Genomic DNA, 25,117 nt, shown 5'->3' on the forward strand with positions numbered 1-25,117 from the left:
AGTGAGGAGGTGGATAGAGATCACTATCGCAGAGAAGCAGCTCCTAACTGTCAGCGGGTGTCGATCAAATCTCTATTCTTCTGAGCCACATCACCTGACGTCATCACGTGACCACCCCCTCCCTTATTGACAAACGAATCCGTCTCTGCCAGAGTTTGGAAAGTTACCTCAAAATTAACTGATTAAAGTTATTCTCGATTAAAGGTGACCAATTGAAATTAAAATGTTCTTTTGTGAAAAAGTGACTACTTAAAGATAAACAAATCGTTAATCCTCTTCGATTATTTCTGACTGCTGCATCAGACTACGTTCCATGAGTCCTCCAGGATTTAATATCTTCGCGTGGAGTCGAGCCTCTTCGTCTGGGAGTGCGTGTCCGTGTGTATGTTCACGGTCGCTCCACTCAACGACGCAGGCATTGTACGCATCAGGGTGTGTACTTTGAATAAGCCCATTCCCCTCGTCAACAGCCATATGTCCTTTCTCTGATCCCTTGGCCTCATATTCGACACTATGTAATATATTCATAATAGTACAATGTCGCCGAGGACGCAGTCGTTCCGTGCGCATTGTCTATTTAAAGGTCTCGTGTATTTAGTCGTCTCCGATACCTGTTGTCCTCTCAACCCCTCTTTCGAGTGGATGCATTCGCCTGGGCCTGTTCATTACATTCCAACCACAACTACCCTGCCATTTCCATTTGTTGATATCGTTTTAATTTTCCTATTGCACAAGTTTCCCGCCCAAAATCAAACAGATCGACATTTTTCAAAATTTACCGAAAAATGAAGCGAGTTTAGGATGAGCACTTTTAAATTTTCAAACGAATAAAAGTTGATTTTCGTAAAGGATCACTATTAAATTGAATGGTGAACTAGATTTTAAGCGATTATTTTGATAGACTATTTTTTATCATTGATGCTACCTAAACATTCCGGAAGAGCGAATGGAGCTGACACTCATTGGGTGAGAAAGGATGCGGATCGGAAATTCCATTACGTCCCCAATGTCAATGTCCGCGTCATCGCAATCATTCGAAAGAATTTCTGATTGACGGATAGAATGGGAGGACGGCGAACACAAGATCATCTTCATATCGCCATTCTCTCGTCATTTGAAAGCAAGAGTCTGACTGTTACTCACGAAACACCATTATTAAGTAGACAATGTAGGGCCGGAAACCGGCTATGTCTATCGTTGACGTGTCGAATGCCAATGAAATATCTGGAATTTTAGCAACACAGTGGTAGGGCTCGGAAGCTCCGACCTCGAGGTTTAATGTCCGTCGTTGATTGGCGTTCATTTCGGACCCATCGCTCTCCGATCGTCCAATGTTTGTTGCATAGCTCGAGTAATGTCACCACCGAAGTGTAATTAGGCTTAGATTTGCTTGGAAATATCAACGGGAGCAGACGAAATCGCAATCCATTGACAGAATGGGAGGGGGGAGTGAGAGACAATTCAGCGGCACTCACTCGAACGGGAATATTTCTCAACTATGGGAAGATATTAGTTAAGGCGAGGTTAAATTTACTTTTAACAGTTTTTGCCAAAGAATTTTAATCGTGTTTCTGGGAAAGGTAAATTAATCGCAAAAAAAGGTTTCCGTAAGCGATGTCCGTAGTGTATGCTTAGAAAGAGGAAACACCGATGTCACCGCTTCTTATGCACATGCTCCATAAATTGTCGAACGCGATTCGTCAGAGATCAAGTACTGCGTAATTTTGATCAATAGTCGATTGGATTATCATTTTTTAAATGTGCAATCTTCCAAATATATGACTTGATGGAAGAAGATAGCGGTCATTTTCGGATATAGTGCAGAAAATGGATTGGGAAAACACTTGATAATTACCAAAAATCTACATCATCGCATGCTTGTTCAATAAATCACAGAGAAACGGTTGAAATTCCTAGGATAGTAAATATTTGTCATGGGGAAAAATATGAAATTGGGAGTAATTTAGGAGCAAGGAAGTGAAATTGTAGCAACTCTTGTACTTACTCGTTTTGTACATCATACACGGTGTAATGGGCGGTGAAGGTATTCCTAAAAACCTGCAAACGAGAAACAAACGCATCGAATTAGAATTCATTGTCAGCTGTACATTAATGTTACACAGTCATATTTTTCATTCGCTCTATAGAGTGACACTCGGTGAGAATTTCGGTGGATCGTATGGGAGCGCGAGTGTTCGTATCCCACCCGCTGGAGGCTGTGGCGTAACGAGGAATATGTTTTGTGGGGAGGGGATGGGCTGGGGTGGCGACCCTCACCCCTTGCAGGGGATCCGGGAAAAAAATTTTATGCATGGATATACATTTCACATCATTTGGCACTAAAAATTTAACTTTAAGCAGGTTCACTTATTGAATTTTAAAACTGAACAATATTTTTAAGTAACTTTCTTATTTCTTTGAGTCTTAGGGGGTGGGAATCTGTCCCCTCATCCCCCCATAGTTACGCCACTGGTTGAATGTAGGCTGCAATGGCACGGCGCTTATTGTAAGTGGTCCAGACACCCCGGTAAAACGGACCCGTCTGAAAGATTTTGCGGGAAAGGGGTGTGTCAAGGCAATCAGTCCCTGCTCCTTCTGATGGTGACGGTGACAGGTGCTCGGGAATACTCTAGTCGGCGGCACAGGCGTGCGAAAGCGAGCGCACTGGAGGCTGTCGAAGCATTCCTGCATTGTGCGCTGGAGAGTAGACGAAGCCCCACTCGTCTTCTTGCTCGTCAGGGAGTCTGGGAAATGTCACCGCTCGCTTCCGTAATGGGCGAGACTTCTCCCTTCCCGCCCGCTCTTATTCAAGGGAATGGCCGCAGAGTGGGCAGTGCCACGTCTAGTTACACTAGAGTCCTCTCTGTTGCATCCACAACACTAACAATTCTTCACATAGTAATGAAATTTGTGTCTTCCGATAATTGCATTGTATTGCTTCATAATCCTGTGACAATAAAGAATATTATTCAGTTATAAATACCGATATGTCCATGAACAGAGATGTTTTTTTTACAAATTTAAGTGCAATGACTGTGATATTTAATATTGACCAAAATGGCCGAAGATTTGAGGGCATATTTAAGGAAAACAGGTAAAGTTTCCTTAATTTTGACGATAATTCTTGTTTTGCTTAAATATACGTGACTTTGATCATTTTAGTAATTTTGCACAGAGGTCTTAAACCATTTTGACAAAGCTAGATGAGTAATATGGAATTGCTCACAGGCCGGCGTTAGCTATGCATGGGAGATCCTTCTAATAATCGATCCCCTTCTTGTACCTTTTCCTCCCTCCCACGACCACGTGACCATCACCACCACCAACCCCTGCTGCTTATCTAGCTCTGTTGCACTACTTCCCCCTCCCCTCTCACTTACTAGCCGCTTACTCCCTTCCTTACTTCCCCAGGAATATAATAAAGGATGGCGAGGAGTTTTTAAAAACATGTGTGCATCAGGTGTACGTTGATGACGGCATTCGTGGTGAAACCTTGGTCGATTGAGTGCTTGAAATATATTGTGTGAAAATTACATATGGGCCACTTCAATGTGGACTTCAAATTTAAGACTGATAGACTTTTATGCAGAGGAGGCAAATGATTTCATTGAATGCCAATTATATGGGAGAGAGGTACTCACCGTTTTCACGTTATGCCTGAAGAGGACGTAGCGTAAGTCTGCTGAGGGATAGTATCCTTGCACGTCTAGCTGCCTCTGTGGAGGAAAAAAGAACAGCCTTCAGGTACACCTTTAATGCCTCGATAATGATAACATTTTCATCAGCAAAGAGATATTTACCATACTTAAAATAAGTGTCTATTACTGATATCTACTTTTGATCAAAATTAAGGTGTCGTTTTCATGCCATAAATAAGGAATCATTTTGACATCAATTGCTGAGAACTGCTTTCGTACGAATTTCGGTACCTATTAAATAAGTAGGAGCCTTTCGTAGGGAGCAGAAGACCAAGCGTGGCCAGATACTAGAATTACTCTACCAGGTTATATTTTATTGGTCTCATTTGGCGGTCATAACAAATTGTGATATGTTGTGCTATTTTTAACCGCTCTTTTTTATCATTTGTTGCATTATCAAATATTATTATTCAAAGTGATGTTTGAATGACATTATTTAAATATCTCTTTATTAGGAATCGATTCATTCGGCTTTCACTTGGTCAAAGTTCCTGCTGAATGAAGATATACAACCTTTGTAAATTTTTATAGATTTTTTTATGTGGTACGATGCGTTTCGACGATAAGGTGTACTCGAGAATGAAGCCTTGGTTTGAGGAGATTGGTGAAATCCTTTAGGTGGGCTGTGACTTACCAGAGTGTGGTTGGACACGAGGGGCGCGACGGCCCCCGACCGGGTGTCGAACGTTGATAGTCCGCCGAAGTCGTCGTGGAAGACGAGTCTAGCGTCCGAGGCGCCATCCACGCGCCCGACGGCCAGGGGAGGAAGCACCCAAGTCAGCGGCAGGCGGCGCGGGGTCAACTCACCACCCAACAGCTCCTGCAGGGAGAGAAGATAGTAAGCGTTCATGTGAGAACCGCCTCTTCCATTTGGTGTCATCTATGTCATGGAGGATGGCTAGAGGCATTCAGTTCTCCCATCGGCCAATGTTTGAATACCTAAATGATTCTTCTACTTTGCGTCCTTCATCTTTTCCTGTATCTCATCACTTTGCCATTCTCCCCTTCCACCTGTCCCTCGAAGATAATCGTCAACGCGCCTTAATCTGCACATCATGTAAACTGTCCCGTCTTCTATCCAAAGTTTTTAAAACACTTCTCTCCTGATCTTTTTACACCTTCCACACTACTCAGGCAGTCTATCCATTTGATCTATGCAATTCTTCCATAGCACCACTTTCTTAAGCTTCCAGCCTCGCCATCTCCGCTTCTGTCGTCATCCACGCCTCACCATTAGGGCGGATCGCAAAAATCGATATTTTTCAAATCCATCTGGCCCAATGAAAAAAAGTTGTGGGACCGATCAAAAATAAGACCTGAAAAATTTGAGCCCACTATGTGAACCCCTGACCCTCGCTCAAATGCAATTTAGGGGGGAATGGTCAAAATTCGAAAAATATAATATTTTATGGTCATTCTCTACAGATTTTGCCGAGTTACTGACCTGCAGGAGAAAAATTTCGTGCATTTTGACGTATCTGCCACCGTTTAGCCACAAAATGCCTAATTTGAGTCCGCGCCCGCGAAGAAAATATTCCAACGCCCACGCAGCGTCGCGATACGCGTCGCGGATACAAGAGCAGCAAGCCGACCCCGTCCCCTCCCCGCTCGCTTCTCCCCCTCCCACGCCTCGAATGCAGAAAAATTCATCCCGTGTGTGCTGCTAGGAGGGCGTTTATCTTTGATAATATAAATCGGAAGATGGTAGAAGGTAAAAAAGGATGCGTTGTGAGACGACTTGTCCCTTATTCGGCGCCTCGACGGCGTTAAACAAATCGATGTTACCAACTTTTAGAAAAGTGATGAAATATTTTTAGATGTGCGAACGTAGGAAAGGAGCCTACGGTCTATGAAGACGCCTCTCGAGTGGCTATAAAGGTGTGCGAACTATGGTGACGCGCTTCTCTTCCATTATGAATGTGACTGAATGGATTTAGCGGTACCACAGGAAGTACTATAACTTACGGAAAATTAGAATAGGCCAAAAGTAGGGTTTTATTGAAGTATAAAACTCAAACAATTTTAAAGGAACACTATAAATTATGCGATATTTTTGCGTTTAAGTGCAAGGAGGAGCATAAGTTTCCCCCAATGAAGAAGTATTTTGGGAGACAAGCTGAAGATGATGGCTGCTGGATTGAATCCTATAGAAACTCGACAACTGAGGGAAAAAAGGGAGTCATCGGAGTGCGATGAGTCAACATCGTCAATTCATCCCCCCCCTTCGGGCTCATCCTAAGGGATACATTTTTTTGAACCCCGAAAAGAGTTTACCCACATCGTCAATTCTTGCACGGGAAAATAGTATCAAAAATTTTCTTCATCAATTCATCCGAAGAAAATTAAACTGGCGAGAAATTATCTGATATTTATTTCTACTTTCCTCATAAAATTAAGGGCTATAAACTTAAATTGGAACTTTTTCGGGGATAATGCGTCTGCCAACTGTGATAGAGGTATATATGAGTTCCATATATATATAGGTTCGAGTCCGTGAGTATATATAGGTTCCAACTTGATAATCTATACAACCAAAGCTTAAGTGCGTACATGAAAAAAAAACAACTAAAGTACTATTTATAATTCATTTACAACAATATTTGTTCTACACTTTCTTGGCTTCTCACTAAAGAAAGTGTAGAACAAATATTGTTGCAAATGAATTATAAATAGTACTTTAGTTGTTTTTTTTCATGTACGCACTTAAGCTTTGGTTGTATAGATTATCAAGGTAACACAAAATGAACTACACTATATGTAAAGCATAAATATTATTATTTTGGATGGTAGCCTCAAACAGGTTATCCTTCGCGGCTACCTAAAATTACTCAAATTTGTTATTGTCATGTAATTTGTGTGTGGAGTAATAAAATTATTATTATTATATTATTATTATTATATCCAAGAACCAAGCAACAGCAATGATCGTTCCCGTAACTTTAGCTGACGCAAAAGTCATAACTTCGTAGGATGCATCAAAGCTAGTGTACCAGAATCACTTATGTGGACAGAAAAAGATGCTAATTACTGTGAATAAGAAAAGAGAGGTGTCATCAAAGGGCTCCATTTTATTGGAATGAAAGACTATACTCTTGTCTGATGATAAAAGGCAAGTGGACTTATCAATCCAAGTTTAGAGGGGAATGAGAGGTGTTAGTTGAAGAAACAGGGTCCCACTTTTGGAGGTTTGCAAACACCGTCAGATGATTAGCAAAAGTTATAAAATCTGCGATTATCGATTCCTTTCCGAGTGAAAATGAGATACAAAAAATTAAAAAGGATTAGATTATGATGGTACCAAGCGAATACCGCCCAAAAAGGAGGCATCATTCCTTTGCTATAAGCATAATTCCAACATCCCTTGCAATGTGGGTAAACTCTTCTCGGAATTCCCACCAGGTTAATTTTTCCATAATAGCCAACATTTTAAGTTCCGACTCGGGGCTCATCCTAAGGGATACATTTTTTTGAACCCCGAAAAGAGTTTACCCACATCATTCGCCGGGAAAGCATCAAATCGTATTTCATCCCTTACAGCGGTCTATTTGCTAATTGCACTATGTTGACTTGGATTTGCGACATACACAGCAGAAGGGTAATGTAGGGACCCAATTTCCGTTGCTGCAAGGATGCTTTTGGCGACCAATCCGAGATTTTTTTAATTGCTGGATTTTAATATCGACGTAAAGGACTACCCGCTGATGATATTTTGGAGAGAGACTCCGGTTCCTTCGGCTATATCTGAGCTTAGCACTGTGGATATTAAAAATCTATTGATGAACGTTCAAATTGGAATTTAAATATTTCTTTTATTATACATGCGGACGAGAGATTCGCGAAAGAATTTACCAAAACTTTCTTGACAGCAGCGAAAGACGAGGAATGGCACTGACATAAGAAATACAGACTGGAAAGCAGAACATTGAGTAATTCTTTCGTGATTGTTCCTCACCGGAAGATGCTGAAACATCAAATATCAGTAAGACTAACGAAGAAAGACGCAGTTGGTGTGAATTTTGGTGCATTTGTGGCGTGGGAGAGGCGAGCGGGGAGGGGACGCGAGCGTCCTTCACCCTTATTCATCCATTTAGTCACACTGTCCATTGAATCACCCTTAGCTGTCGGGAAATACCGGAATAGAAGTGCATATCCTAAGTTCCCACACCTCCATAGCCACTCGAAAGGCGTCTTCACAGACCGTAGGCTCCTGTCCTGCGTTCTCGGATCTAAAAATATTTCATCACTTCTCTAAAAGTTGGTAACATCGATTTGTTTAACGCCGTCGAGGCGCCAAATAAGGGACAAGTCGTCTCACAACGCATCCTTTTTTACCTTCTACCATCTTCCGATTTATATTATCAAAGATAAACGCCCTCCTAGCAGCACACGCGGGATGAATTTTGCTGTAGATCAGTAACTCGGCAAAATCTATAGAGAATGACCATAAAATATTATATTTTTCGAATTTTGACCCTCCCCCCCTAAATTGCATTTGAGCGAGGGTCAGGGGTTCACGTAGAGGTCTCAAATTTTTCAGGTCTTATTTTTGATCGGTCCCACAACTTTTTTTTCATTGAGCCAGATGGATTTGAAAAAAAATCTATTTTTGCGATCCGCCCTACTCACCATCACCATAGAGATGCATGCTCCAAATTCCAGTTTTACAAAGAGGTTGTAAATACAGTGGAGGGGGCACCACTGGTTCTGAGCGTTGAGCGCAGTGTGGCAGGAATGGGGGTGCTTGGGTAAGTAGGAAAGCCATTACGCCTACTTTGACCAAAACATTGATAATCCCATAAGAGTCATTGATAACTATTTGGAGAAATCGGTCGGTCGTGATCGTTGTTACGTTAAAATAAACTATCGCATACGAACAAAGTAAACCTTTTTTCTGTCATTATGGGAAGGTTTCGTGAAATATCTTTTTCCAAGGAAAAATTATTGTCAATCACCACGATTCCGCTGTGTAACTAGCTTAGCCGATAATACCATTTAATAAGTGTAAAATATCCATTCCCATGCACTTCCACTGGTAATTAATTCCAGCCAATGGAAATCTTACGATAGCGGACCGGTCGCAATAATAGTGCGAAAGTGTGCTCGCGACGATATATTATCACCACGATATGACTATACGGACAGCTTAATATAGAATAGAATAGAATACACAGTAGTATGACGATCGAAGAAGTAATTGCTGCATTTTGATTTTATAAATCATAGGCGATATAAGGAATAGAATACTTGAGTGTGCGTATACACTGTTTGAGATTAAGTCCTAAAATTGTCAAACCAAAATGGCGGAATTGTGACCACGCTTAAAACTCGAATGCAGCGCCTGCAGATATTCGCAAATTCCTTTTGCCGTTTTAATACATCAATTGCTTCAACTCTTACATTCTGAGGCTCATCTTTTTGAGTGATCCTCTCTTCGCTTTGGCTATTCTACTCACCATTTCCTTCGACCATTGCTGCTCACTCGGCTACCCAATAAGTAATAAGCGCATTTCCTTCACATCCTTGACCTTACGGTTTCCTAGTCTCAGGCTGGTCTTCTCTGGCCTCTTCTCTTCATCTTCAGACCAGTATTGTTTTCTTTGCATTGATTTTCAGCTTAAATCTGGTCATTATGTTTGCAATTGCGTTTGGGACTCTCTCTGTCTCTGCCATGTCACGTGGATGCTACGTTATCGCACCGATCGCTAATTATTTCCTCATGAATTCTCACCATAAATGGGTTTAGCATTCCTCATCATCGGTGATATTAAACATGCTGCGAGCAAATCATGTTGAAATTTTAGAGTACCTATTTTGGGTCCAACTTTGTTGTCATTTGTACGATTCTCGAATATATGTTTAAAAATGTCTGAAAAAAATACTGAAAAGAAATGTTAAAATTTTAGACACACCAAAACGTCAGTCCGGACATACTTAATGCTTGAAGACAACTTCTAAGTGACTGCATTACAAGGCCCTCAAAAGTGTCTGGAGCGATATGTCCCCTTCTCAGAATCGAAATTTTTATTAAATATACGAAATATTTTGACGTAAGCAATGGCCATCTTATTAATTACCCATAAGTCAATGGGCATAATGAATATTTACGGGCAGCTATGAAAACTTGCACTGAAAACCCAGCAGATTGTAAGATAATTTCAGCGATCGTCACACCATGTCATCGCAGTCTGAAACAATTGAATAATGCGAGGCACGTTGGTGAGTTCAAATCATATCTCTAAAATATATTATGCCATGTTTTATTTACTGCGTGAAATTATCACATTTAGTCATTATTGTTGTAAAATATTGCTAATCTATACTTTCTTTCCGTAGTTGAACATAAAACCATTCCCTTTGTTTTTCATCCTTTACGTAGATGTACGCGATGAGTCCAAAAGTCACTCTGGTGAAACTTATGGGTTCGTATTGTCCATTTAGACCTTACCCAGATAGATCCGACGTGAAATGCATTTGTAACTCACAAATGTACAGGTGGGGATGGGAAACATATCATTTAGGAAAAATCGGATTCCCAAACCCCCTCATTTGAATCCATAAATATTTGCCACAAATGAATTCTACTGAATGGAATATGAAAGTTGTCGATTTCATTCCACAAATACCCGTGCATCACGAGCGATTTGACTGCTGCAATTTGATGAGCGTGTGTACTCGCCTGTAGCCTCATGCGCCTCCCGCTCCAGTAGAGCAGTTCGTCGACGTATCCGAGAGTGTGGATGGCCACCCCGACGCCCGCGACCACCAAGCCGATGACCAGCAGCGAGAGCAGCACGGACCGCCAATTGCGACCCTCGCCAGGCCCATAGGACAGATCCTGGGGAAGAGAAGAAGGCACTGAGTGACATTGGCAGTGGGGCAGGCGCGGACTTCACAGCAATGGAGGATTTATAGACATTCACACACTCGGTTACTCAAATGGATTTATAGCAGTCGCCACCCGCGTCGCTGACGAGCAAAGCGATCTGAATGTCACACGACGAATAAATATTCCCTTAAGTATGGCGGGTAGCCTAAATTCATATTCGTCATAGTGTGAATTATAAAACCTATTACCACTCCTCGCAGTTTCAAGTAATCTTCTGTGAATATTTCGATTAAATGGATCAGTCTGCACTCATCGCCGTATTTTAGAGAAGTGATTGGAGTGCGCGGCAAGAGGCAATGGGATTCAACAGGGTGGGCCTCCACTATCTAAATGTAACTAATAGTTGGTACCTACCCTTGGTGCTGGACATGAGAGTTGGGTTCAAATCGGTCAGGGAAACGTTGATCGGGGCGTCAAAAAGGGGACATTGGAAAATGGTGAGGGTGGTGAGGCGTGTTGTTTTGCTTGGGTTCAGAGAAAGAGGCGAGGCCATTGGGGTAAACGGTTGGCTGGCCTGCAGGCCAAGGGAGCCGACTCAGCAACTAAGAAGGCTGTGGACGATGACCACATTGCTGCAGTAATAGAGAGCCTAGCATGACTTTCTTATGTATGAACTTGAATGCATGTCACGAGTCTTAAAGCAAAGACATGCTCACCACGAGAGGACCATCTGGTAGATTTTACGCTAAGAGTATTTACTCATGATAACATTATATTGTGGGGTACCATAACAAACTTGCTGAATGGTAAGGGATAATATTTCACAACATGTACTTGTCAATTCGAAAAAAAAAGAAACAGCACGAGTGGTGAATAACACCGTGTTGCTTTGGACGACGAGTGGGCCAGTGCAAATGGAGATTGAAGGATAAAAGGTCAGTGGGCGAAATTCGGAGGTATTTTCGAAGGGTACAGTACTCCCTCCATGTCGTCGGACCTTTCCGAAGCCTCCTCTTATAATACAAACTTTTCTTACCATCTAGGTGATTTTGCATTATCTACTACAGTTAATTTAAATCGCCAGGCAATAAAAGGTAATCCAGTATCATGTTTGCATCAATAAATGGTTCAATCCTTTTCCTTGGTCACAAAAATTCAGTGAGTTTTGTCAAAAATAACGAAAAAACCCAAAATGAACGAATGGTGGGAAGTTTTTTGAAAGCTTTCCCTTTTATAAAAATGTGATGAAAGGCGATTATAGGAGAGTGCCATTCTTTGGATTAGACGAGGCCGAATTGGATAAATGCATTAGATCACAAAGCGACGGCTACACGAGTAATTCATGCGTTACAACAAACGAAAATATGCTGTTTTATATCTGAGTGTATAAATAACCTCAAATGATTGCAATGATTTCATTAACTGCAAGCCCCGTAAACTTCACCAAGAGCTAAAGAAGAGTGAAATTTTAGTGTATTTAAGTCCATCATAAAAGCACTTGGGAAACGTAAACATAATAATGTGAAGCTGGTTTTATGGAAGCTTCAGCAATACTTTCGCCCTCCAAGAATATCCTAAGACATTCATCCACTCCGTGCTTCAAGTCAAAGGTTAGTTGGGATAAGTGCGAATTGAGCTCCAAGACACACGAATATCACGAAGTGCGTGTGGGTGGGGGGCGGTTTCTTCCACTTGCTCACTGCACACTTCGATGATTTTTATGTTTTAGGTTTTTTTTAGCCTGGGGAAGTTCCATCACTACCCAAACCAGCTCTCTCACCAGATTAAAAACTTTCTAACAAGTATTAGAAAAAATTCGTTGGAATTTACTGGTGAAGAATGCATACGGGAATTATATACATCGCTCTTCGCTTATTATTTTTCCGCGAAGTGAAAGCGAAGCACTTGATTTCATCGTGCTCATCAGGGAAGCAATGAATCTAGCTGCGAAGAAAATCTCTCACAAACAAGTCAAACGATGCTTACCAATAGGTTGCATCCATGGTGAATAACGGACTGCAAGAGAGGAAACACCACAATTTTGTCAGGCATCCCAGCTATCCATAATCGATTAGGGATTTGAAAATATTTAATGCCACTCGTTTAATAGCTACGCAAAAATAGCCTTTTCATTCCGACATATTAGGCTAAGGAATTACACGCGCTCAAAAATGATCCCAGAGGATGATGAGGCTTCTTTTCTCGGCCGCGTGAAGAATAAACACTCCTCTCGCTCTAAGACTGCTGAGAATTTGAGCAATTCACAGAGATCGCGGCTCTTTCTCCGAGGGATCTGTTTTTGAGCATGCAGGGAAGGCCTTCTTGCTCTCTGCAGTGAAGGCGTGATTCAGTGGCAATGCGCCATCGGCGTCAATTCGGGACTCACAGGTGGTGCCATTTTTATGTCCAGGACTGCACTTTTTTTCAAAAATAACTCCCACGCGTCCTATTTCACTGATGACGGCGATTCGGTGAAAACTCGGAAGGTCGGCATATGTGGCAAGCGGTATAGCTCGCTTTTACGCCACCATGAACCGACAAGGACGGACGGGGCGTCGACCGGACGGGCAGAACGGGAGTCGAACTGAGTGGACGGAAGCCCTAGCTGAAGGATTACGTTGAGGAAAGCCACAAGAGAAGGAGGGCAAGGGACGGCCCAGGATGAGTTACTTAGTACAGAATTTGGAGGATATAAAAGAGAATAAATATGTCGCTGTGAAAAGGATAGCGGATAGGAGAGAGGAATGGAGGGCTGGTCAAACCAACCTTCGAATTTGATGCGTAGTTTTCCGCGGCGTTGTCTAGATGATGTCTCCATGTTTCTGGGCTTCACCGCGTGGATTTTTCTTTGTGACGACAGTTTCTCCGGTATTCCAAACGGCGTCTTCAGGTCGATGTCGGGATTCAATTTTTGGTGACTTATATAGTTCATTTTTGGCGCCAATTATTACGTTCGTATACTAAACGTATATATTCGCACTTTGCGGAAAGCTCGACCGCCCAAACAGAACACGACGGGAGCCGAAAGGATGGCATGGAGGAAACTGAAAGAAAACACCAACATTCTGGTATTACCCGCAGACAAGGGGAATGCCACAGTCGTCATGAAGAGAGAAGAATACGACAGTAAAGTCAGAGCCCTCCTCCAGGAAACAACATATACAGTGCTGAGGACGGACCCGACGGCTAAAACGATTCGGGAGGAGAAAGAAATTATCAAGAAATCTTCCATCCCCCGTGAGGAACTACGTGCCCTTCCTCCGACCGCTCCGAAACCACCAAGGTTGTACGGGTTACCTACAGTCCACAAAGAAGGCAGAAGGCATCCCGTTAAGACCCATTGTGAGTCAAATAGACGAACCTACATATCATCTCGCCAGATATCTCTCTAGGCATCTACAGCCACACGTGGGGAAGACGTCATCGCACGTGAAGAATTCAGCGCATTTCGTCTAAATACTTCAAGGAGTGACGATGGAGGACAAAGACATCATGGTCAGCTTCGACGTTGAATCTCTCTTTACAAACGTGCCCATAAACGATTCGTTGGAAATAATACGAGGACTACAAACAAAAGGGTTCCCGGAAGACTACGCCAACTTAGTGGAGTTCTGCCTAAGAAAAACTTACTTCACCTGGAACGGACAAATATACGAACAAGCGGAGGGGGCGAGCATGGGTTCTCCACTATCACCAGTGGTGGCTAATTTATTTTTGGAGAAATTTGAAGCGGAAGCCATGGACAGCTACAGTAAGAAACCTAAACTGTGGCTAAGATATGTGGATGACACCTTCGATATATGGCCGCATGGAGAGAAATACCTACAAGACTACCTCCGACATCCAAACGCCCAACATCCTGCTATCAAGTTTACGATGGAAGTAGAGGACAACAACCAGCTCCCATTTTTGGACGTCCTAGTCAAAAAGAGGAAAAACGGAAAACTGGGACACGCTGTCTTTAGGAAGAAGACGCACACTCATCGCTATCTTCACGCAGCCTCCCATCATCATCCAGCTGAGAAACACTCAGTGATTTCCTCACTAATGCGACGGGCCTACGATATCTCCGACGCCGAGTCCATATCATCGGAGAAAAATCTACTCGTAAAAACACTGAGACGAAATGGCTACAGTGGACAACTGGTCCTGAAAAGGGCCGCTGAAGCGGAACATCAAAGAAAGAAGGAGTTAAACGAAGACGTTTTAACATCTAATCAAAACACCAATGAGAAGGAGGATCAGACGGAAGCAAGGGCACACGCAGTAATTCCGTTTGTATCTGGCACCTCAGAGAAGATTTCTAGGATTCTACGACAGCACAACGTCGTAACAAGATTCACTTGTGTCACCAAGACTGGCGATGTGCTACCGGGTCCAAAAGACGTTTTGCCGCACGACATTCAAGAAGGTGTCTATAATGTGCCATGTTCATGCGGCAAAGACTACATAGGAGAGACGTGTAGATCAATGAAAGTGCGCATCCAGGAACACAGAAGAGCCACAAGAAATAAGCAATTTCAGCTCTCCGCCATTGCGGAGCATGCATGGAGCGAACCCGGACACCAGATACTGTTTGACGAAGCAACAGTTGTTGCAAAAGAAAATAGATATTATCCCAGGCTACTAAAGGAGGCTATCGAAATATTCAAGACACCGGAAAACATGAATAGAGAAGACGGCTACCCTCTCCACAGCTCGTGGAAGAGGGTCATACGAGAGAAAAAGAAGGTGGACCAATCAGCATCCAGCATGAAAAATTGGCGCCAAAAATGAACTATATAAGTCACCAAAAATTGAATTCCGACATCAACCTGAAGACGCCGGTTGGAATACCGGAGAACCTGTCATCACAAAGAAAATCCACGCAGTGTAGCCCAAAAACACGGAGATATCATCAACCTTCGAATTGCTGACTGATAATGATGAGCGCAGAAATATTCTCGGCATCCTATTAGCCTTTGCAATTTTCAAAAATACATATAAAACTTCGACACTCATTTTAAATCCATGTCTACTATTTTGCCGTTCATTATAAAAATTCATAATCCGTGCAGTTTAAATCCGTATATTCGCAGTTTTATCATTCGAACCCTCCTCACATCCCGAGTCTAGGCTTTCTTTCCGTCGACTTTGTGACGTGAACAGGTTTAAAATTAATGTGAATCGGGTGCAGTCCTTATGGAAGGAGAAATTTTTATATAATTTTTTTTATTCTTCAATGACTACATAAGAATTGATGATTTTAATCTCCTCACTAACACATTTTTCGGATTTTTTTCCATCGCGTACTTTTTCGATGCCTCACTCCAACGAAGACGGCTTTAGTTAGATCCCGTCGTTCGATTCCTCCATTGGCTGATATCCACTTCATTCGTTGGCTTTGGCGTCCAAATGGGCCTCTCCCATTGGATGGAGATCGTTCGATTTGAGCGAGAGCATTCTCATTTCTGTTTTCGTGCGCCGTTTCCGCGGTTTGGTCGCCCTCGCGTCGTCTTGCTGTTGATGCGATCCATGCGATGGGTCCTCCAAAGAGTCCAGATTGGAGCTGTAGCACGTGCGTTTCAGCTGCGAGACAATCGCCATGAACGCCTGAAATTCTTCGAGGAAAAGTTTCCCTCGTCAACTTGCGGTGGGGGAGCCACAAGCGTCGTGTCCGTTCCTGTCTCTTCGACTCCACTTGAGAAAACTGTTCTAGCAACATGCGCATTCAGCCAACTACGGCGAAGACTCGGTAATTGCTGCTCCGGAATATTCTCTGAGGACATAATAGTTGTCTGATCGACTTACTGCGCGTGCGATACCCATTGTGAAATGGGATTTGGATGGAAACGCAATTGGACAAGCCTGGAACGGATGGAATTGGTGCCTTGGGAGTCAAAATATCGTTCGGGTAAGTCGCTTCCGCGAAAATTTTAATCCTTGTTATCGGTGTTTATTCATAACTCCGGGTGGGAGTGGCAGCAAGGGTGTCTTTCATTAGCTGCATGTAATCTAAACATTCATATTGACCGTATGCAGATCATGACCTCGGTGGCGATTTGCAATCACGTCTATCAGGACATTTCGGGAATTTTCGTCAATTTCGGTCCTTACCTGGGTTCAAACTAATCAGGGTAACGTCATGAAAAGTGAGTTATGGCCAGCGAAAACTGCAGTGCGCTGCAAAAAGGCGAAAAAGTTGTTGGACCGCGCGCAGCATTGGCGTGTTGAGGTGAGCGAATTGTTTTCGTTGAGAGAGGAGGAAGATGGCGAAGTGGCGCAAAATTCACTTTGGAGACAAATGAAGGGAGACAAGGCGATTTGAACGATTTTAATTTCCCCTGGTGAATTATATTTATGAATTCTTCTCGATTCCTCAACCAAGTTAACTCAACGTATTGGCCGACGTTTCGGAGGTCGATTTGTCTTCCATTTTTAAGGTCTGTCTCTCAATGTAAGTCCAATTTCACACATTGAATTCATTAATGCGAAATTGGACTTTCATTCAGAAACACGCCTTGAAATTCGAACACAAGTCGACTTCCGAAACGTCGGCCAATACGACTGAGTTAACTTGGCTGAGAACCCGAGAACAAAAGACAAATTTTGCATTTTCTTTTGGTTTTGATTTTTGAGTGGAGTGCGTTTCACTCCAGGAACATATATATATTTTATGTCATATCGTACCTTGCTGCAAAGTCTGTCTGTAGTACCTGCGAGTACTTTGCCATCATTATGTAGTCGGACCCGAGATCAGCGATATGTTCAGTCGGAATTAATACGGCTTCTAGTATCTAGTAAGTGCCTGCGTTGTGCAAATTCCGAAGCGTAATGCGGTACCATTTTCCATTTCATCCTTATTTTCGCAGTTTGCTGATGTGTGCGGTGCTAATATGAACTTACTCAATGTTAGTGTTACATAAAATTTGTCTTCAGCTAGCGTTTAGGCATAAATATAGCTTCCTTGTAACAAATCTGAAGTAGGAATGGGTAGAAACTTTACCGGATTGCCAAGCGATCTAATGTGGCAACGAGTTTTGACGCGAAAAAAGACTAATTTGGTATTTTCAAGGTTCTATTCTTATGGAACACAGTATTTTACATAGTGTACCACCGAGAGGTAAAATCAGCTTCCCTGAAGTGAAGTCCCTCAAATTATATTCCACAATTATAATTTGCGAGAGGCCAATAGATCGTTATTAAACTGAAAATAGGGCGATGGACGTCAGGGAAAACCGGGAAACCCGCTGTTGTCAGGGAGTTTAGAAATTCTGAATAAGGCTGGGAAGTCTTATGAAACTCAGGCAGAAACTTGGATGTGAAGTTTTCTTTACTTAAATTATAGTAAGTTTATATTCGTGTGTCTCTCCCCGTTTATTTCACCATGGAAACTATATTAATAAGTTACAAAATTTGAAAAGTTGAAAATAAGTTACAAAACATATTTTCAAGTTTTGGAGAAGCCTTGTCATTAAACGATCAAATATTAATTTTAATTTTAGCCACGTTGATTGATTCATATAACATCTATAAATTTCTCTGTATTTATGATGGTTTATCATTATCATAATTGTTTTGCCAAACACTATGTAATTGAGGGTGTTAAGTAGGTATGATTTTTTGGATGATAATTTGAATCAATGAAGATATATTTTATTTTCCGTTGGGATTTACCCTGGTTTCGCCTTTTACTATTTTCTAAGCGTTACAAAAATTTCATTAAGTAAGAATAAAATTATCCAGCGATATGATATGTTAATGAACGGTGTTCGGCGATATTTTGTGAAAATGTTTGATCTCCTTGAGAATGAATAAAATGGTACAATTCCACACAATTTTATTCAAGCACCGACCCGGTTTCGACACGTAGTGTCATTATCAAGGTACAAATTCCATCCATCCATCCTCTCAATTTTGACGGGCTTATATACCCGAAATCAGTCCAGCCTCCGGTGTGTATATATACCACCTCTTCGGCGGCGATGAATTTACGCTGAGTGCGTAAGAAGGGGAAAATGACGATACAAGTGTAAGGGGACCAGTTTAACCTTTCCAGTGTTAGTGAAGGAGAATTGGAAAGATAGGCTTCTAGTGAGCATGTGCAAAAGCACTCTAAATTTTACAAGACTACAAACTAACGGCAACTGAAGCCGGAAACGGCCCTGATTGGCCCCAAATGACACTTCAATTTTTACAATTATTTTTGAGTTTTACGTAGTTATATAATTTTTTTTTGTTGCATTACAATGCGTTTTGTTCATTTTATATTTTTTTGCATATTTTATCAAGTTTTATAATTTTTTTCTTGATTTTGAACATTTTTATATATTTTTTGTTTAAGTATTTTCATTTTTCTCTTTTTTCAAACCACAAATATTATTTACAATGACAATTTTAAATTTTTGAAAGGAAAGACATAGGAAAGAATTCGGTATTAGCGAATTAATATTTCTTTTGGAATTCTGTAGCTTTTGAAGCGTTTAAAATGTACAGGGTAATCCCATAGTGTTTTTGTAAGCGTGTTACGTGAAAGGGAGTTCTGAAGTCTCACAGCTTGTGACTTGATGAACTCGTGTATTTTGGGTACATTTTGAGCGCGTCTTATTTCAGCAATTGGAATGAGTTTACGTTGGTTTGTAAATTTGGCCTTCCTCGTTCTATATATACCGGCCAGCAAGAGAAGGGTGGGGTGGAAAGGATAGCAAGGGAGGGGGGATACAGTTTGACTAAAGAGGTGGGTAATATTTTATTCTCTTGGTGTTCAAATATGAGATGTTATGCGATGCTTTATTGACCAATCAGGGAATTGAGAAATGGAATGCCGCAAGCCACGCTGAGGACCTCTGGAGGAATATTCCTGTGGAAGTGGGTGCAGCAAGGCTCTTTCCACTCCCTCGTTTCCTTCCTTCCGCGCCCTGTCTGTCATTTCCTTCACAGGGACTGCTAGTACTCATTGCCTGTACTTGTGGATTGTGATGTCAGATGTGCAGTGGCTCCCTTTGGCTGGAAACATTTGTCTCAAGCACCGCGTGGAATCAAGTGTGACACGCATTTATGATGAGTTGGCTTTTGCGAGCTCGATTTTATTTTCAAATAAGGACATTGCTTGGACAATTCTCATTAATTACTGTATTTTTTAAAAATTTATTTGAAAAAATAAAAAGTTAATCCACCATATTCCAGTTACATGAATGTACCCTGCGTAAAAAATTTTAATTCATAAGAGCCATTAACTGAATTGTTATGTCTTCTGTGAAATTTTAAGGATATTACGAATAATGTTTGCACCTTATATCGAATTTCTCCAGTTAGCGCAGAGAAATCGCCGAGACACACTGAATAAGTAGATGTGGTACAATCGCTGCATGTGGTCGCCTTCGGAACGTAATGACAGTGATTTCAAATAATTAGCCACTGGTCGTGATTGCCACTTCTCAGTATCTGTGCACGAAACAATGCGCTGAAAAAAATACTTTGCTCTTCTTTAAAACGTGCAGATCCGCGCGTTGGAGTTAGAGGCGGTGAAATAGGAGAACGTACTTGTTCAAAAATTTATTTAATAAATGCGGAGAGGAGCTTTTCTCACGCGACCTGGAGCATATCCTTTGTTTACCGCCGTGCTACGAGAGACGTGGTCACGAGAAGACAATAAAGGAAAAAATGGAGAGGACTGCAAAACGGAAAAATTTGCTTAATTTTCTCGCACGATCATGGATATCAACTGTGTCTTGATTAATAACATTACTCGCTAGGATGACTCATGGCACGTTTATCTTTTTCCATTTTTCGATCATTGCATGGGTTCGAGCACTGTAGGAATTACTAAACAATGGGAAGTTTTGCCTTTGCAAGAATCTGCACGTGTTTTCCTGTTATTAAGAGGAAAATAATTCTTTGGCCTTGTGGTATGCGTGTGGGGATGTTGTAGTTCTCCTAGGACACTTCGAACTTGCATTGCTTCCCCTACACATATTTTGATCAAATTCCTGCTCTCATATCTCGCTCAACGATGACGGTCGGGTCAGTATGATGGTCAGTGGTGGCTGCCTACCCTAAGGGAATGGGTTCAAAGCACGGCGATGGCCGAGATTTTTCATAGAGACGATATCCGATGTGCTTTGTGGGGAGCATTTCAAGCGCAGCACTGCATCCGTCGGATGGGACGTTAAGCCGTGGTCCCCACGCTGCCTTTCGTTTAGAGTAAGGTTATGCCGACGCCGGGTTTCTCTCCACCCTTTCTACCCTGCCATGGCGCTGACCACCATAGCTTTCGCTCGCCGCCTCCAATCGCCATATCATGCGGCCGTTATATCATCTCAGCCTTCGTCTCGGCTCCGAATGACTCATGCCCTCCTAGTTATTAAAGAATTCTCGCGACGCAAATGAGTGACGCGGTTGAATAACGTAAATTATAGTTTTGCTGTACTGCGTATTGCAGTTATGAGCTGACGGGTACAAATCTCATATTATTCACATTGGGTCCAAATTACATCGTTTCCCTTACTTTCTGTAGAAAAAAATATTTGCGCAAATTGTATCTTAGTATTCATATTGAGAAGCAACATTGGATTCATAAGTCGCCTTTATATGACTGCTTAAACGTTAAGATGTATTTACGCGTTGGAAATGCAGGCGACTGCTTTTCAGCTTGCATTTCTTATGATGTGACCAATCAGAGTTCGGAACCTCCCTTACTTCACTCTGATCGCGTGTCGACCATTCATTATTTACGCTAGAAAGTAGGTGTATTTTCTGTACTTAGGCTCCTTTCCTTTTCATGGCGGTAACAGCTGAAAAACATACAATTACTCCCTATGAAATTGAAATAAATGAGTAATTTATAGTATTCCTTCGTAAATACCGAAGAAAATTCTTCCACCGAACACTTCTAGGTTCATATTGTCTTATTCGAGGGAAATGAATGCATTTTGCGGGGAGTAACCTCTCGTCCATTACATTATGAAGTTTCGATAGCAGCTTCATTCACTTTCCTTGGAAACAATAACGCCGGATGTCCCTTTCAATGCACATTAGTTGGCCTGTCATTTCATTTTTTTGTAATTTATTTTAAGCCGTAATACTATTTGCCGTGGATTTCAATACGTCCAAGTACTAGCTTCTTGAGGTCAAGGTATCGTTAAGTTAATCGTCCATGATGATGGTAATTTTTCACAAAGGGTTTCGCGTCTCCATGTTGAATCTTTCTCGACTGGGTCTTGCCTGGAGTGGTCGTGCGCATGACCTACGATTTCAACAACTGGCGAGGCGATGTCTCCTCTGTCTGTCTTTGTGTGGTATGGTGTCACTTTCTTCAGTCTGTCTGCGTTTGATCGAGTGACCAGTTGAATGAATTGGCGAATTCCGGGGAACCTTCTCACGAGACTTCGCACTCAATGAACAAGAACTGTGTCCCTCGCTGGAACAGATTTTTCTCGAGTCTGGACTTAGAAGTTAATAGGATGATCGATTGCATTGCTTCGAAAGGTTAATGGGTGGCAATGAAGATTAGTTTTGTGATTTTTGGCTATATTCGGAGGGATTTGTTTCGGAAAATTTCTGCTTCGTTTCGAAGGGATGTGAACAAAATTTACGCCCGTAGTGCGGTCGAAAATTTGTGTTGCGCCCTCCGGAACGCGACTGTTCCTCCCTCACTGCGATCATATTAAAGGCTGCCTTTTTGCGCTAATGTGTTCGGGACGACTGTTGTGTCACGCATGGGTGGGGATGGTACGACTCAGGTTCGAATTTAGATGTCTGGAGCGTTTTTCAGCCTTTTGTCATTTTTCGATAAGTAAGCATCAATGATTTTTTTATCCGTACTAAAACATTTTTTCTGGATTTTTTAAACATAAAATTATTTTCAAAGTTGTTCCTCGCGATTGCAAGAATAATGTAGCAAATAAATGGTTCGCTCTGCACCTTAGTTGGAATTGACTATTTAAAAAAAAATATCAATAAAGCGTGGTTGTTTTTGCGCAGGAATACAATCAATTCGAATGCATCCAAGGAAAAGCGAGGTTGAGTGGATACCTAGTTTCGGATGACACCCTCAGAGACGACTGAATCCACGGGGGCACTCGAAGACAATGTCCGCGGTGACAGGAATGCCTCCTCGGAGTCATCGCATAAGCGTTTCGTAGTGAGAGTCACGGAAACCTTTTGGCTGTCGACGTGTTCATTCAAAGTTCATACTTATCCGGATGTGTACAATGTCTACGCACTCTGCGTCGTTTTCAGCGTTGAGTGAGCTGTTAATAAAAGGTGAGTGATTTTCGCGACCGAAATGAATCTGTTCTGCGCATGACGTCGCTGGAGTACAATATGTTCAAAATGTAAATGGAAATGTGATTAAGTAAACGACGGGGCACAAACGACTAGAGCATTGGCACTGGAGTGGCGGATAAAAGCTGGGATAATTGAGATTAGAATAGCGCCAGAATGTCGTCAGGGGGCATGTGCACCTCAATCTATGGTACGGCCATGGCCCTGTATATAAGGGCCTTGGGTACGGCTATGCGATATACTGTACTGCGTAGGCTGTGCTGGACTCAAACGCAATCAGAAGTTCAATAAATGGGAAAACGAACAGCAGCCACAATTACACACCCACCACTAAGCCAATTTTCCGTGATGAAATTACTTCCTAATTAGGACGATGAGAATTACAGCCCATGTAAAGTGGAATTTACCTAATTAGCATTCCCGCTCTGCTAATTGGAGCAGAGTGAATTCTAGACTCGAAAGGGTTTTTTGTGCTTCAAATGGGCGAATGATAATGGTGGGCGGTGGAAGAACGTGATGGAGCATCATTTTACTTAAAATTTTAACGACTATTATGAAAAAAATGTGGAATCATAGACTTAGAGAATTCATCTACATACTCATGCAACCCTAAAAGACGCCTAAAACATGTGACGGGGGATTAGGACAACAGCCTTAGACAACAAAGAAATGTCCGTACGAAGTTCAGCTTAGCATTCAATAGAGTGCTTTATTTTTCGGCGGAAAAACGGAATGCTATACATATATGTTCGCCAAAATTCGTATCTTAGTTAATATTCAAATATTATATTAATTAACAAACACGCTTTTAATAAATATCTAAGTTCATAATTTATATTATCCATTTTTACCACAAGCCGAAATTGTTAACAAAGATATAAATGAAAGTTATCCTACAAACTGTAATCCTAATTAGCCAAAGTTTTAGGTTCGTCGATTTTACGTTTGAGGTGAAGGGGTGAGCGACGGATGGAGAAACGCAAATATATTCCTGTCTCTTAATTTTTCAAAATCTTAAATGACTATTACAATAAATAGACAATTGATATCATAATGTATATTGTCAGCCACACCAATTTCCATCTCATTTTGTCTGCATCTAGCCTCGTTCCTGAAACCATACGTTTTACGACTCAATTGTTGGTTTCGCGAAGCTGCGCAGTTACGACGCGACGGTTGGGGGCAATTGTTATCACTCTCTCCATCCACTCCAATCAAGTTATTTCGTTGCCATGGCGCGATCATACAGTCATTTGCGAAGCGAAATTAAATCAACGCCGGTTAAACAGAAACATGTGAGGAAATCTTTGCTTGGGCTTACGAGGTGGATCGAAGGTTCAGCGGGGTGGTTTTCGGGGTGATCACCGCGCGTGTTGTCGACGACAGTTCCGCCGCTATTGCGGGTGGCATCTCCAGGTTGATAAAGTGCAGGTATCGCCCTTCGGCAGGAGTCCTCTCATTGGTGCGCCTTCCCTGGAATTTTCGATTTCTCCCTGCCAGGTTTTTATGGAGAAATCTGTTCCACCCATTGGGTGGCTTCCCTGTGTAAGGTTGTCTTGGATTTCATAATCTCTGTTTTTATAATAATAATTTCATAATCGCTACCCAAATGCTGCGTGGATAGTCTTTCTCCTACTTGGCAATCACTATTGCGTGGTCGGAGCAGCAAACATACGGTCTGCCTTGTCCACTTGAGTGATAATTGCAATGCCGACGAAATTATAATCAAGTTAGGTATCCCTAATCTGAATCTTCGCTTAATCTGAATTCGAAGCAGCATCTCGCTAAGACCCTTTTCTAAAAGTGCTGCCTGGATTTTACTTTACATCAAAGAAAATTAATTTCAATAAATAAAAGTCGTAGTAGGTATTCAAATCTGTGATATAGGCTTCATACCCGTAGGGGAAATGAAGGAATAGTAAGCGAAATTCTAATTGAGACCAGAAGTCAGGGAAATTCCCTGCTAGTCTTTCCTCCTCATATTCTCCTTCATCTACACTGGTTAGAGAGGCTACGCTGGTCCCTTTGCAATCGTTGTGCCATTTGTCTCCTTGACCACGTTGTGAGTAACCAAGCGGAAGAGGTGGTTCAATTACACTCTTGCAGCCGGACCTTTGGCACGATATGTAAAACGACGAGAATCGTGGATGTATAACGTCCCGGGTCGCACGCTTTATTGGTGTGTGTGTTCTTGCCCTTGGTGTCGGGAAGCGAATAATCACACGCAAGTATTTCAAGTATTTAACCCAAAGTTTATTTCCAAGTAAAATTCCAATTACCATATCAGTTCAATGAAAAGACATTAAGTAATGATGGATTTGTGCGTCTA

At 41.9% G+C, this 25,117-nt stretch overlaps 1 protein-coding gene across 1 annotated transcript in view; it reads right to left on the reverse strand.

Annotated features, from left to right (window-relative positions):
• The window catches only part of LOC124168753 (inactive dipeptidyl peptidase 10), a 456,211-nt gene that overhangs the window by 57,594 nt on the left and 373,500 nt on the right, over positions 1-25,117 (reverse strand). The window contains exons 4-7 of the mRNA XM_046547022.1: positions 10,375-10,533; positions 4,333-4,518; positions 3,642-3,716; positions 2,006-2,058 (exon numbers count right to left, since the gene is read on the reverse strand). Coding sequence (XP_046402978.1) covers positions 2,006-2,058; positions 3,642-3,716; positions 4,333-4,518; positions 10,375-10,533 — 473 coding nt within the window. The remainder of the gene's footprint in view (positions 1-2,005; positions 2,059-3,641; positions 3,717-4,332; positions 4,519-10,374; positions 10,534-25,117) is intronic.

The sequence above is a fragment of the Ischnura elegans genome, chromosome 12, assembly GCF_921293095.1.
Source record: "Ischnura elegans chromosome 12, ioIscEleg1.1, whole genome shotgun sequence".
Classification (NCBI taxonomy): domain Eukaryota; kingdom Metazoa; phylum Arthropoda; class Insecta; order Odonata; family Coenagrionidae; genus Ischnura; species Ischnura elegans.